This window comes from Macrobrachium rosenbergii, chromosome 23 (assembly GCF_040412425.1).
Source record: "Macrobrachium rosenbergii isolate ZJJX-2024 chromosome 23, ASM4041242v1, whole genome shotgun sequence".
Classification (NCBI taxonomy): domain Eukaryota; kingdom Metazoa; phylum Arthropoda; class Malacostraca; order Decapoda; family Palaemonidae; genus Macrobrachium; species Macrobrachium rosenbergii.
This window is the reverse complement of record NC_089763.1, coordinates 11242206-11256104: the sequence shown is the minus strand read 5'-3', so window position 1 is coordinate 11256104 and position 13899 is coordinate 11242206. Positions and strand designations below refer to the sequence as shown.

General features: G+C 33.4%; 1 protein-coding gene across 6 annotated transcripts in view; it reads right to left on the bottom strand.

Moving 5' to 3' along the window:
- LOC136851273 (protein ELYS-like) overlaps positions 1 to 13899 on the bottom strand; it is a 245563-nt gene that overhangs the window by 196947 nt on the left and 34717 nt on the right. For all 6 annotated transcript variants that reach the window (XM_067125251.1, XM_067125252.1, XM_067125255.1 and 3 more), the window contains exon 5: positions 12572 to 12700. In XM_067125251.1, the coding sequence (XP_066981352.1) occupies positions 12572 to 12700 (129 nt within the window). The remainder of the gene's footprint in view (positions 1 to 12571; positions 12701 to 13899) is intronic.

Here is a 13899-nt window from a genome sequence, read left to right as displayed (position 1 = left end):
AAAATCCTATGAACACATAAGTTCTTCTTCTTAAAGGCTAACGAAGGCCCTAAACCCTGAATATCATGTGCTCTTGCATGCACTGTGTTAGAATTAGAGGTTGTAGAAGAGATATAAGCATAACTAATAACCTCATGTAGCCAGAAGTAGATGGTATTCTTTTACACTTCTTTCTTGTTTCAGCCTGTACTTACAAAAAGTCTTCAACACCTCAGCCTAAGGTGGCAAGTCATTTTCAGATATTCACGCAGTGCCCTAACAGGGCATAGGAGTAATTCATCTGGGTGGTTGTCTGCAAAATCTCCTAAGGATGGAAAGGAAAATGATTCAAATCTGTCATCATGAACTGTGGGATTTTGAGTTTTAGCTACGAGTTCAGGGACAAAGTCGAAGGCTAAGGAACCCCAACCCCTCAAGTGTTTAAAATTAGACGAAAGACCATGGGGTTTGCCCACTCTCCCTGATAAAGCTAAAGCCAATAAGAAGACCGTTTTAAGGGTCAAGTCTCTGTCAGATGATTGTTGCAACGGTTCATATAAGGCTCGATTGAGACTGCTTAGTACCAGAGTCAGGTCACATTTAGGAGGTTTTAGTTCTGCAGGAGAACAAGACTGTTCAAAGCTTTTTAGTGATATTTCCCAAGAGGAAAATGTCTACATCTGATAAAACCAAATATGCCATTTATGGCAGACACAGAAAGAGTTCCAGAGAAAAACTGGGAAATATGAAGTGAACAATTCAACTGAAGAGAATCTCCTTCAACGACACCAATCACAGTGATGCCTGGTACAAGGCTGAGATTGCATAAATTATCTACATCCATGGTGTTAGCCTTTGTCAAAATTCTGGATAGTCTCCAGCCATGAAGAGTATCGTGATACCTCTCTACATGAGGTTAAAAATTGTCTGAAGGAAAGTAAACAGTCATGAGTGGAAAATCCTAGTAAAACCATATGCCATTTATGAAGTTAAATATATGAAGTACAATTACAAAGTTTTTAAATTATCCTCCATGGTGTTAAATAAACGACTGGAAGTATCGTGACGTCGACTAAAATTGTCTAGGGTTATAGGCCAAAGTTTGCGTAAAAAAGTTATATTTTAAATCACGTGCCTTGAGGGATGCTGGGAGTGGATCATGTTGATCACACATGCGCGATTGACACTACAGAGCATCAGCGACGCATCTCAGAAATTCTTTCGTCACTTTGTCGTAATTTTTGCATCGTTTTATGTTAACCATTACATAAAGTTTTATATATGAAAATGTGCACAATTTCATGTAGAATACAACAAAAAACAACCCACAGTTGTAGCTTTTATCAGTTTTGAAATATTTTCATATAAATCACGATAAATGCCAAAATTTCAACCTTCGGTCAACTTTGACTCGATTTAAATGGTAAAAACGCAATTGTAAGTTAAAACTCTTACATTCTAGTAGTAATATTCAATCATTTATCTTCATTTTGCAACAAATTGGAAGTCTCTAGCACAATATTTTGATTTATGGTGAATTTTTGAAAAACTTTTCCTTACGTCCGAGCAGTAACTCGGCCGAAAATCTCAGAAATTATTTTGTCACTTTGTCGTAATTTTTGCACCGTTTTATATTAGCCGTTACATAAAGTTTTATATATGAAAATGTGTGCAATTTCATTTAGAATACAACAAAAAACAAGCCATGGTTGTACCTTTTATCAGTTTTGAAATATTTTCATATAAATCACAATAAGTGCCAAAAGTTCAACCTTCGGTCAACTGTCACTCGACCGAAATGGTCAAAAAAAGCAATTGTAAGCTAAAACTCTTACATTCTAGTAATATTCAATCATTTACCTTCATTTTGCAACAAATTGAAAGTCTCTAGCACAATATTTCGATTTATGGTGAATTTTTTAAAAAACCTTTTCATTACGTCCGCGCTCAGTAACTCGGCCGAAAATCTCAGAAATTCTTTCGTCATTTTGTCATAATGTTTACACCGTTTTATATTAGTCGTTACATAAAGTTTTATATATGAAAATGTGTGCAATTTCATGTAGAATACAACAAAAAATAACTCATGGTTGTAGCTTTTATCAATTTTGAAATATTTTCATATAAATCACGATAAGTGCCAAAAATTTCAGCCTTCGGTCAACTTTGACTCTACCGAAATGGTCGAAAAACGCAATTGTAAGCTAAAAATCTTACATTCTAGTAACATTCAATCATTTACCTTCATTTTGCAGCAAACGGGAAGTCTCTAGCACAATATTTCGATTTACAGTGAATTTTTGAAAAAAACTTTTTCCTTACGTCCGCGCAGTAACTCGGCCAAAAATCTCAGAATTTCTTTAGTCACCTTGTCGTAATTTTCACACCGTTTCATATTAGGCCTTACATAAAGTGTTATACATGTGCGCAATATCATGTAGAATACAACAAAAAATAACTCATGGTTGTAGCTTTTATCAGTTTTGAAATATTTTCATATAAATCAGATAAACAGAAAAATTCGACCTTGGTCAACTTTAACTCGACCAAAATGGTCGAAAACTGCAATTGTAAGCTAAAACACTTAACAGTTTAGTAATATTCAATCAATTAGCTTCATTTTGCAACAAACAGGAAGTCTCTAGCACAATATTTCGATTTATGGTGAATTTTAGAAAAAAAAAACTTTTTACGTCCTCGCGTTACGAATTCATGCATCATTTTGTGATAATATTTTCTCTGTGTTGCTTTGATCGTTTTACAATTTGTTATATGCCAAATTCATCGCAATTTAGTGTTTAGTGTACACTACAACGAAAAAAAATAACTCATTAGCTTTAACCGTTTTGCTCACCACGCGATTTGTATACAATCATATATGAAATTTTTTTTTGCACTGTCATATATTCCCATATTTATATATGATAATGATATTTTTTTTCATTTCTGATGGCTGCATACTAAACTTCAGGCAATGACAAAAAAACGGAGCTAAGAATGAACTCTTAATCTTAAAAACTAAGCGTGCTGTGATTAAAAAAAAAATTTTCCGCTTCGGTGCTAACTCCTGAACGCTGCCGGCATGAGACAGACACTTTTATAAATAGAGGCTCAGCGTTTAAGGGTTAACGTACTATTCTTGATCTAAGATTCATCCATTGCAGTCAATTAATAAGTGAGAGCTCATTGATATCGAATTGTTATCTGCATACATCTCTTCCAGAATCGGACACGCCTTGGAACCTGGCCAGAATCTTGTTTGGAGAAGGATTAGCATATCAACTGTACTCAAGTCACTCGCTTAAAATCCTCCATAGACGTCACAAGAGTTCCCCAGCTGTTGCGTCATCCACTAATTCACGTTGAAACCTCTTGTGTCGGAAGTGGGATGAAGTTGAAGCTGTTATTAGCTCCCGTAAGATCCCAGATCATGTTTTTTATTTCTTTTTCTTCTTGTTAAAACTAGTTGAGTAATGTAGTTTATTTAATTAATGTGTTCAGAATAAATCGATATTCAGTGACCTAGTTTCAACTGGTGACCAATCTAATTAAGTTAATTATCTTTCTTTTTTGGTAACTTTCAGCCTTAATTGATAAGATTACATGGTCTTAGGTAAAGCAAGTCTATATAAATCACAGTACTTAATTAAACTCATCAGCCGAATGACCCACATAACATTACGTATATATACGTGTATGTATGTGAATGTGAATAATATAATATATATATATATATATATATATATATATATATATATATATATATATATATATATATATATATATATATATATATATATATATATATATATATATATATATATATATATATATATATATATGTAAGCTAAACGTCCTTTAATATCCAATTCGCTCTACCTCGGAAATAATATATTTTCATAAATGTTACTGAAGGAATTTTTAGTTGATAATAAGTTCGTTGTCCGTGGGCTGGAACCAGCGAAGGACAAGAACTCAGGACTACAGTGGACACTTTAAACCACACGGCCAGCAAGTGAGGTATAAGTGGATATCGCCTCCCATATACAAATCACCCATCGAACTCAGGTGTTTGTAGTTAGTGACGATACCCACCCACCTCTGCCATGTTGACCGTGTAGTGCGTTTGTCGACGCAGCCATATTATGACTTTTATCACATCACCGTGATTCATATACAATCAGTAAGCTACAAACGTCCTTTAATATCCACTCGCTCTACCTCGGAAATAATATATTTTCATATATGTTACCGAAGGAATTTTTAGTTGATAATAAGTTCAACGTCCTGTGGGCTCGAACCAGCTGGCTGTGTGGTTTAAAGCGTCCACTGTAGTCCTGAGTTCTTGTAATTCGCTCTACCTCGGAAATAATATATTTTCATATATGTTACCGAAGGGGAATTTTTAGTTGATAATAAGTTCATTGTCCTGTGGGCTCGAACCAGCTGGCTGTGTGGTTTAAAGCGTCCACTGTAGTCCTGAGTTCTTGTCCTTAGCTGGTTGAGCCCACGGGAAGACGAACTTATTAACTTATTATCAACTAAAATTTCCCCTTCGGTAACATATATGAAAATATATTATTTCGAGGTAGAGCGAATTGATATTAAAGGACGTTTCTTAGCTATACCTGATTGTATATGAATCACAGTGATGTGATAAAAAGTTATAATATGGCTTGCGTGCACACAAACGCATGAACGACTAGTATGACATGGGTTACACAAGAGGAACACAGTCAACATGGCAGAGGTGGGTGGATACTCATTTCTACTAAATACAGACACCTGAGTTCGACGGGTGATTTGTATATGGGAGGCGATATCCACTTATACCTCACTTGCTGGTTTTGGTTTTGTGCTATCAGGTGCTATTGAAAACTGTAGTCCTGAGTTCTTGTCCTTCGCTGGTTCTGCAGAAGAACAGCCCACGGGACTAAAACATGGTTACCCAAGAGGAACTTATTATCAACTAAAAATTCCCTGCAAAAAACAATATGACAAATGAAAATATATTATTTAACAATAAAAATTAGCTCCCGAAAAGATTCCAAAACTGATATTAAAGGATGTTTGACAAAGGCGGAAAATAGTTCTCTTACTGATTGTATATGAATCACGGTGATGTGATAAGTCATATACAAATATGCTATATGTATATCAGTATAGGGGGCAAGTAAAAATACTGAGACATTAGTAACTATATATATATCCTCACATATATGGGATATATATATATATATATCTTTATATATTATATATATATATCACCCTATGAACCTTCTCATCCTCCCATCAAATATATATAGGATTTCATATAAATTTAATAGTTTAAAAATTCAAACATCAAAAAGAGATTATTTACTAAAAACACTGGAGTACAACCATATGAAGGCCATTTTCCGACTGTCATCCTTTAAAACTTATCAGCACTCCACCGTGTTTTTCTTTCTTAATTTTTACGTGATTTTGTCTTTAATTATATACTGTACATTGAATATTTTGAATAAACATTTTGCAAATCCTAAAAAATAATTCCACACAAGAAAGAGGATGATTCAGTTATACACTTTATGAATTTTTAATAGGCTAAATGTCTTGGAGCAAAACAGAATGTGTGTAGATGTATATATAAGAAAACAGAATAGGTATATTTATATATATATATCATATATAAAAATATATGCAATATTCCTATATATAGGATATGGAGTACATGTATATATAAGAACTGTCTATATACATATGTGTGTACTATATATAACAGACAAAAGATATACACATGCATATGTATGCCACCGAACAACTCATGTAATATTTATATATATATATAACAATATATAGCCGGGTTTATATATAGAATTATATATATATATATATATATATATATATATATATATATATATATATATATATTATATATACAATATATATATATATATATATATATCAAATATCCTATATATATATATATATATATCAATATATATATATATATATATATATATATATATATATATATATATATATATATATATATATATATATATATATATATATATATATAACATATATATATATATAAATATATATATATATATTATATTATATATATATATATATATATATATATATATATATATATGTATATATATATATATACATTACACACATATATATACATAATATTATATTTATATATATATATATATAATGTGTATATACATATGTATGTGTATGTATATATATATGCACATGCATATGTATATGTCTATGTATGTATGCATGTATAATATATATATATTTTTTTATAAATATTCTGCTGTTCACCCTCTCTGCATTATTTAGTAAACATATTATTCTAACAAAGACAGGAAGACATCTCTGTACATGCTAAGGGAGGCTGGGTATTTAAAAAAAAAAATAACATCTTTAGCAGGGATAGTTAGCATTAGGGACCTAACCCACAGAGAGAGTTTTCACCCAGTAACCTCTAGTAAAGGTGGTCTAAAGCTTCCTTCTTCTTTGGTCTATTCTATGTATCGGCAATTTTTGTCAAAATTTCAGACTGCCCCGAGGCATAGGCCTCCGACGCTACAGCCGCCCTGTTTTGACTGGAGACGGATGAGAGAGAGACTCGTTAGCGTTCGAGACACATGCGTTGTGTGTAACTAACTACTTTGTATTTGCCCTCTTACTCTTTTCAGTGGTATTAGTGAGCGGAGACAACAGCTAGTTCCAAGACTTCCGATCGTCAGTTACACACGCAGCGACCTATGTCAACGGGAAGTTTGAAATTTGCCAAATTTTCATTGACTCGCTAGTATCTCTTTCTGTATTTCCAGTTCCTTTGTTTTCCCTCTTCACCACCATCTACGATTGGTATAACCAATTTACTTTTATAAAGTCTAGAGTAGGAATAATTAATATTGCTTAGCGACTGTGTAACCTATTCCCGTGCAGTAAATAGGAATTAGGAAAGGTTAAGTAAGTAATTTCCAACATTTCAGGCAGCCTTGTGTCTCGATCCCATTGTTCAGAAGAGAAATAGCCTTTACCAGCACCAAACTGCATAAGATATAATAGTAGTACAGACATCTGTTGTTAAAACTTTACTTGAAGCAAAGGGAAAATTGACTGTATCCGACTTGGGCGAAAGTTCACGTAATTTCCTCGCTATAACTACACAATCTTTCTTTGTCAGGACCAACTGGGAAGTAACGGGGGTTTAATGTAAACCATGTGTTGCAGGGTAACCCTTTATCCCTTGTATTGTGTTCCCCCGGCTGCCAGCCTTATTTAATTAAGTAACTGTCTGTCTTTGAGGTTAACGTTAACTTCAACTGACAGGTTATGTGGGTCATTGGCAACTCAGGGCCTCATAAATTATGTTAATTAATTAATAAACTAATCAGCCAAGTCCCACACGTAACACTGGCGACCTTGCCAGGATCTAATTAATTGAGAGAAAAGATTCTGGAGTAAAAAATTACATTAATTCCAAAGAGAAAAGTCAGATATTTAATTTAATACTATTCTTCCAAACAAGGAAACAGCACAAGGCATAATAATAATAAGAATACCAGTTACAATTAAGAAATTAGTGTAGGTAAGAAAGTGTGCAACCATTGAGAGCAGTTATAATTAACAACTTGAAAAAAAATCTTAAAAAGAAACACTTTTGTTAATTTTTTTCAGATACCGATGGGTGCTACATTCCAGTGTCGTGGGCATGGAAAAATCAGTTATTGTGTCATTGTTAATATTTTAAACATGTAGAGATTCGCAAAGATTAATGCATGATATTGATTTTTAAATAAGTTAACTAGTGCACGATAAAGAACGGAAAAGTGTGCCTAACGTGTGTGATTTATATATACAGTACTCGACAAAACTTTAGTCTGTTGTACGGTTGAGTGGTCTAAATATATGGCCAAATTTGAAGGAACCAAAAGTGCAAGAAAAATTTTGTCAAATCATTAGGCCGCTTACTGAGAGTAGCTAAGGGAGGAGCTTATGGCTCGAAAAAAAAGAAAGCAGACAAGTAAGGTTTTGGCTGGCGATCTAGGTGCCAACGTGAATTTTTTGTGAAAATATTTCCACGCCCTTCCGTTGTATTCTACATGAGTTTTACATTTAATAAAAGTTTATGGGTCACATCCTGGGACCCTGTGACCATTTCTATGGGGAAATTTAAGGAAAAGGATCTGAATGAACAGATCATAGCACAGATATGTGCATTAAAGGAATCAGGTCTTAAAACGAAGGAAATCTTCGCTCAGGTGGGTGTATTAGCGATCTGAAAATATTTTAGACGCTGAGTTGCCAAGTTTCACCAGGGTGGAAGGGGCTATATACCGTCGCAAGTAAAACGCCTGGGAAGATTTTTTCAAGAAGACTTCTAATGGCATGACTATTTTAAAGCGCCAATTAGAGGTTAATCCACACATGACATCAAGGAAATTGAAGGAATCCAACCCACAACTGCTTTTTGATGTTTCAGTTCGGACCGTCAATCGCCGTATCAATGAACTTGGATACACAAGCCACCGTCCACGGAAGAGTTATTTTCTTTGACCAAGTTACAGAGGGATAAAAGAGTCAAATTTGCTTGGAAGTACAGCGTTTGGGATGAGTCTCAATGGCTAAGCCTGCTTTGGTCAGATGAATCTGACTTTACGGTCACTTGTAATAGAGGTCGTAATGTTTTTTCGCAGAGGTCCGGAAGCGACCCTCTTGACCCTAGGTACCAAAAGGGACTGTCAAACACCCTGATTCTCTCATGGTTTGGGGAGCTTTTACTGGTCATGGTGTAGCCAAGCTTCATGTCTTTAAAAAGAATGAAAAAGTTAACCAGTATAATTATTTGGAGCTGATGTGTGACATTTTGCCTGATGCATTCGAGGATACAGGTGCCACATGTTTTCAGCAGGATGGCGCCAGGGCTCACACGGTTAAATCTGTCACTCAGTGGCTTCAGGATTAAGAGTTCCCTTCATCAATGATTGGCCTAAGTTTAGCCCTGACATTATCCCAATAGAAAACTTATGGGAGATCATATATAAAAGAGGGATCTACATGACAAAGATGTCGTCTGTTCCAAAGCTGGAGGCAGAAATCGCGCATCTTGGAACAACATACTGAAGGAAATGCTTCATAATTTGGCCTTGTCTGTACCTAAAACGACTGAAGGAGGTGATTAAACGTATGGGTTGTCCTACTAAATATTAGTGAATATTAATAAAGGTAATTTAGACTTAGAATTGTGTTGTTATTAGCCTATTTGTAGTTTAGTTATGTTGACATGTTTAGAGTTGTAAGTGATTTCTGGACTAGAAAAGTTTTTTGTAACATATATATATATATATATATATATATATATATATATATATATATATATATATATATTAAGTACTGTATATATATATACATATATATATATACATACATATATATATATATATATATATATATATATATATATATATATATATATATATATATATATATATATATATATATATATATATATATATATATATATATATATATATATATATATATATATATATATATATATAAACACACACACACACACACACACACATATATATATATTTATATATATATATATATATATAATATATATATATATATATATATATATATATATATATATATATATATATTAATTTATTAAACATACACAATTGTTCTGTGCATTAGTAGAATTACTAAAAGGACCTCATGTTTGAATGGGATACTTGATAATGTGGACTGTTTGTCCAAGAAAGCTTGTAACTTTTTCTGAATAAATTCTCCATTAGACACCATCCAGTTTGAATGAGGTCCTTTTAGTAACATATATATATATATATATATATATATATATATATATATATATATATATATATATATATATATACACATATATAGCAACCCCCTCTAAAAACGCTCACATGTAACTGCCTATTTTAATAGTTCCAACACCAAATACTGTATTCTGTATACCTTAAATTAAAATGCTTATAATTGCCTATGTTAATAGTTCACTGCCTATTTTAATAGTTCAAACACCAAATATACCTTAAATTATCATCCTAAAACACTATAATATTATTTCAAAGTCATCTTGCAAAATTACCCTTAAAAATATATGGCTTACAGTTACGTGTGAAAACTAATCGCGTTACCCTTAAGGGAACGAGAGAGAGAGATAGAAACAAAAATACATACGCATATTAAAAATATTTAACACACTAGTGACAGTTCGTACACAAAGGCAAATAAAGATTATTTCACAAAACTAGGTTATAAGAATACTGTATACAGTATAAGTAAACATTAAAACTAGAATCAATCAAAAGTAAAATAATGGGTCAAAGTTTCTTCAGCACAATCGAGTTTTCTGTGCAGCGTATAATGCTGTATGAAACTCTCAGCCACGGCCCATGAAACTCTTGGCCGCGGCCCATGAAACTTTCAGCCACAGCCTGGTGATGGTCTGTGTTGTTAGCACCCATAGCAATGCCAGGTGCATGATCATGGCTAATTTTAACCTTAAATAAAATAAAAACTACTGACGCTAGTGGGCTGCAATCTGTCATTTTTGATGATTGAAGCGTGGACGGTCAACATACCAACTAACAGCCTTCTAGCCAGAGTAGTTTTTAAGATCTGAAGGTGGACAAAAAAACAAAAAAAACAAAAAAGTGTGGACGGAGGACGGACAGACAAATAGCCATCTCAATAGTTTTCTTTTACAGAAAAAAAAAAAAAAAAAAAAAAACTCCCTCACAAAGCATCAGAGCTACAAGCCAATCAGCAATTAGCAAAGTTGGTATCCTGCTGTGTGATTGGCTGCTTCCAAACCTTCCGGCCAATAGTATGTCATGCTACAGTGAAGATGGCGCTGACTTGTGTTGTTGTCACATCTGTGCAAGTAAGATGTGGGGCTTTGGTAATTGTTGTAGGACAGGAGAACAGAGCCCTCCTATCCCGAGTCCTTTATATTCTATATATTGCCAAACAGATGTTTCTTGATTTGGTTGTTTATGTCCCTAGTAGAAGTTGGTAATGTCAGTTTTTTTGGGGCAAGAGGTGCTCATGAAATAGTAAGTGATTGTTAATTAAAAGAGATGAATATGAATTATTATGTAAGCCATAAGTTTGGTAATGCTGTCTGAAAGCCTTGCTTAGCATATATCTACCAAAAATGAAATCTACTGTACAAGCATTGCCTAGCACACTATAATCTACCAGAAATGTAATTTACTTGGTAAGTAAAGACTAGTTTTACAATATTTTTATTTATGTTAGCCTAATGTTACCTGGGCTATCAAAAATGCAACTCACATGATGCATGACAGTTTATTTCTATATTTTGTTTTACTTACAATTTGATAAAACTGCCTTCTTTATTCTTACAATTTGATAAAACTGCCTTCTTTATTCACAGTGTTTAATTACCCAAATTGTCAAGTATTGCATTATTCATACTGTGCTGAGCCTGGGCTCTTTCAGTATGTTACTTTTAAAAACATTACTTTAAAAGTTTTCATTGATCGTCTGTTTTCTTATGATCACTGCTTTCTCATTTTGCCTTGCCATGAAAACAGTGTGTGTGTGTGTGTGTGTGTGTGTGTGTAAACATCCTGTGTTTACATCTTTAGTGCATATGGGATTTCTAAATGATGACATGTCCACAGCAAATTCATTTTATGAACACTACTGTGCTAAAAGGTGGTTATTCATTTTCTATTTTGATGGAATTACTGATTTTTCATTCACCTAATATCATAGAAACTTTACTGTGTGTGTGTCTGTGTGTGATGTCACCATTTAGTTTTTTCGTTTCCTTTTTTCTATTGACTCATATGATTATCATATATTTCATCTCAAAAATGACGTTTATATTCACAGTAAAATACTGTATTAAATAAAAATACTTACAATACAAATTTTGTCAAGAAATTAGTCATAGATGCTGTCTCTGTCTCTTCTGTATTGTAAATCTTATTGTTATTTCATCTTTTTTGCAGGAAAAATTACGAAAAACACATAAAAATGACAAAAATGAGAAAATACAGTAAAATTAAAAATGAGAATAACATTGGTTGATGTATTTCATAACATTTACAGTACACTATGGTAATATCCTTTATTAAAATGTGGAAAAAGCATAAACGTAAAAATCATGAAACAAAATAAAGCTCTAACCGAGTCCAAAGCCTGCTACCGCTCCCCACCCATCCCATACTGCAATCCAACCCAGTTCACAGCCACACACCTTCCAACACAAACCTTTCTCTGGGTGAATCCATCAGTAAATAGCCTTACTACCACTTATCTCCCATAGCATTCATCCATCCAACATATTACCTATTTAATTATTAACTAGTTTAATCTGACCATTAACATTCACACCTTAAAATTATTCCCTTTAGTTTGCAAATTCACAACAGAAAAGTTCAAAATGAATAACACATAAAATACTGGTCATTTGTGTTTGATAGTAAAAAAGGCACCTGTCAATTCAAAACCAAATTAACTTTTCTGGAATGTCACAGCAAAAAAAGTCAAGGGAGTCTCTTACCACTCAAGCACATAGATAGATGACAATGCTGCCTCACAACACTGATACGATTTCGTTCAGCCTGAGGATCAGGCGTTACAACACTTTTCAGAGATGCTGGCGACAGCTCATCCGACGTCACTTTATGACCTAGAAATAGAAAATGATTCCATAAATTAGTCATCGTAATTATAATGAGTAGTAGTTTAACAAGATCAAAGTGACCCCCTTGTGATCTATTTAAAAACAGTGAAAATTTAAGCAGGACAAAGTTACAAAACTTAAAAACTTAAGTGGGACAAGACCAATGGGAATGGATGACAAGCGCATCTCAGATACTGCAGAAAGGCTTTTGTGGTGTCTACAGTAAACCGCACAAGGCACAATATAGGCCATACCTTCCTACAGGGTTTTCTTACCCTCCAACAGGGATTATCGCCATGTAATCTAACTAGGTGTAAAAGAAGTTATGGCTAGACATTGCAAAAATTAGATACCAAACCTCATGGCAAAAAAATTATCATTCATTTAAAAATACAAAAAGATGGGGCCTTGTCATATATGGGTAAGTATACTGCTTTCTTTCTCAATGTTGAAGGCACACTAACTGCCTGCAGTTGCAGGTGACCTAAATATACAGTATTTCTAAAAATCATTCAAAGTAATTCCTGTGTAAATAAAATCAGAACAGTCTGCACATAGTTAAATCCATGCTGCTAAGACTCAATGAGTTATTGTATTACATACATTCAAATAAAATGCTCTGAATTAGCCATTGCCAAATAACTTTGGTTGCCAGCAAACAATAAGGTATTTCTATCAACAGTACACCACACTATCATTAACAAAAACTGGAATATTCTAAATTCAATTCCACCTCCATACCTAGCCAACTCTCCCTTGCCCTACAGCCACCCTTTTAAGTGACTTCATTGAAATCCATTAAAAACATTTTGGGACATTTCACAGCATAAAGGACAACCAAGCAAACATGGATGGATGAATAAATGACCCTCTTACTTTACTGGAAGGATAATAAACTTAGCAAAACAGAAATTTTATAAAACTGTAAAATTTATTTTTTAAATACTTAAATCTATTAAGTCTTTGAGAACTATGTGCTGGCTTGTCAGAAGTACATCTGGGGCAGGTGCAGTTATTTTGACATTGGAGGTTTCCACAGTTAGATTTAACAGGTATTTGATGCATTCATTTGTGCTTTTTCATCATGGCCTATGTGCATGGAGACAGTGTGACAGATGGATGAAAGCGTTGTTGATCATTTTCGAACATTGAACCAGTGTCACGATTTTTCATGGGGAGAAGTGACTGTGTGTCTGTGTGTGATG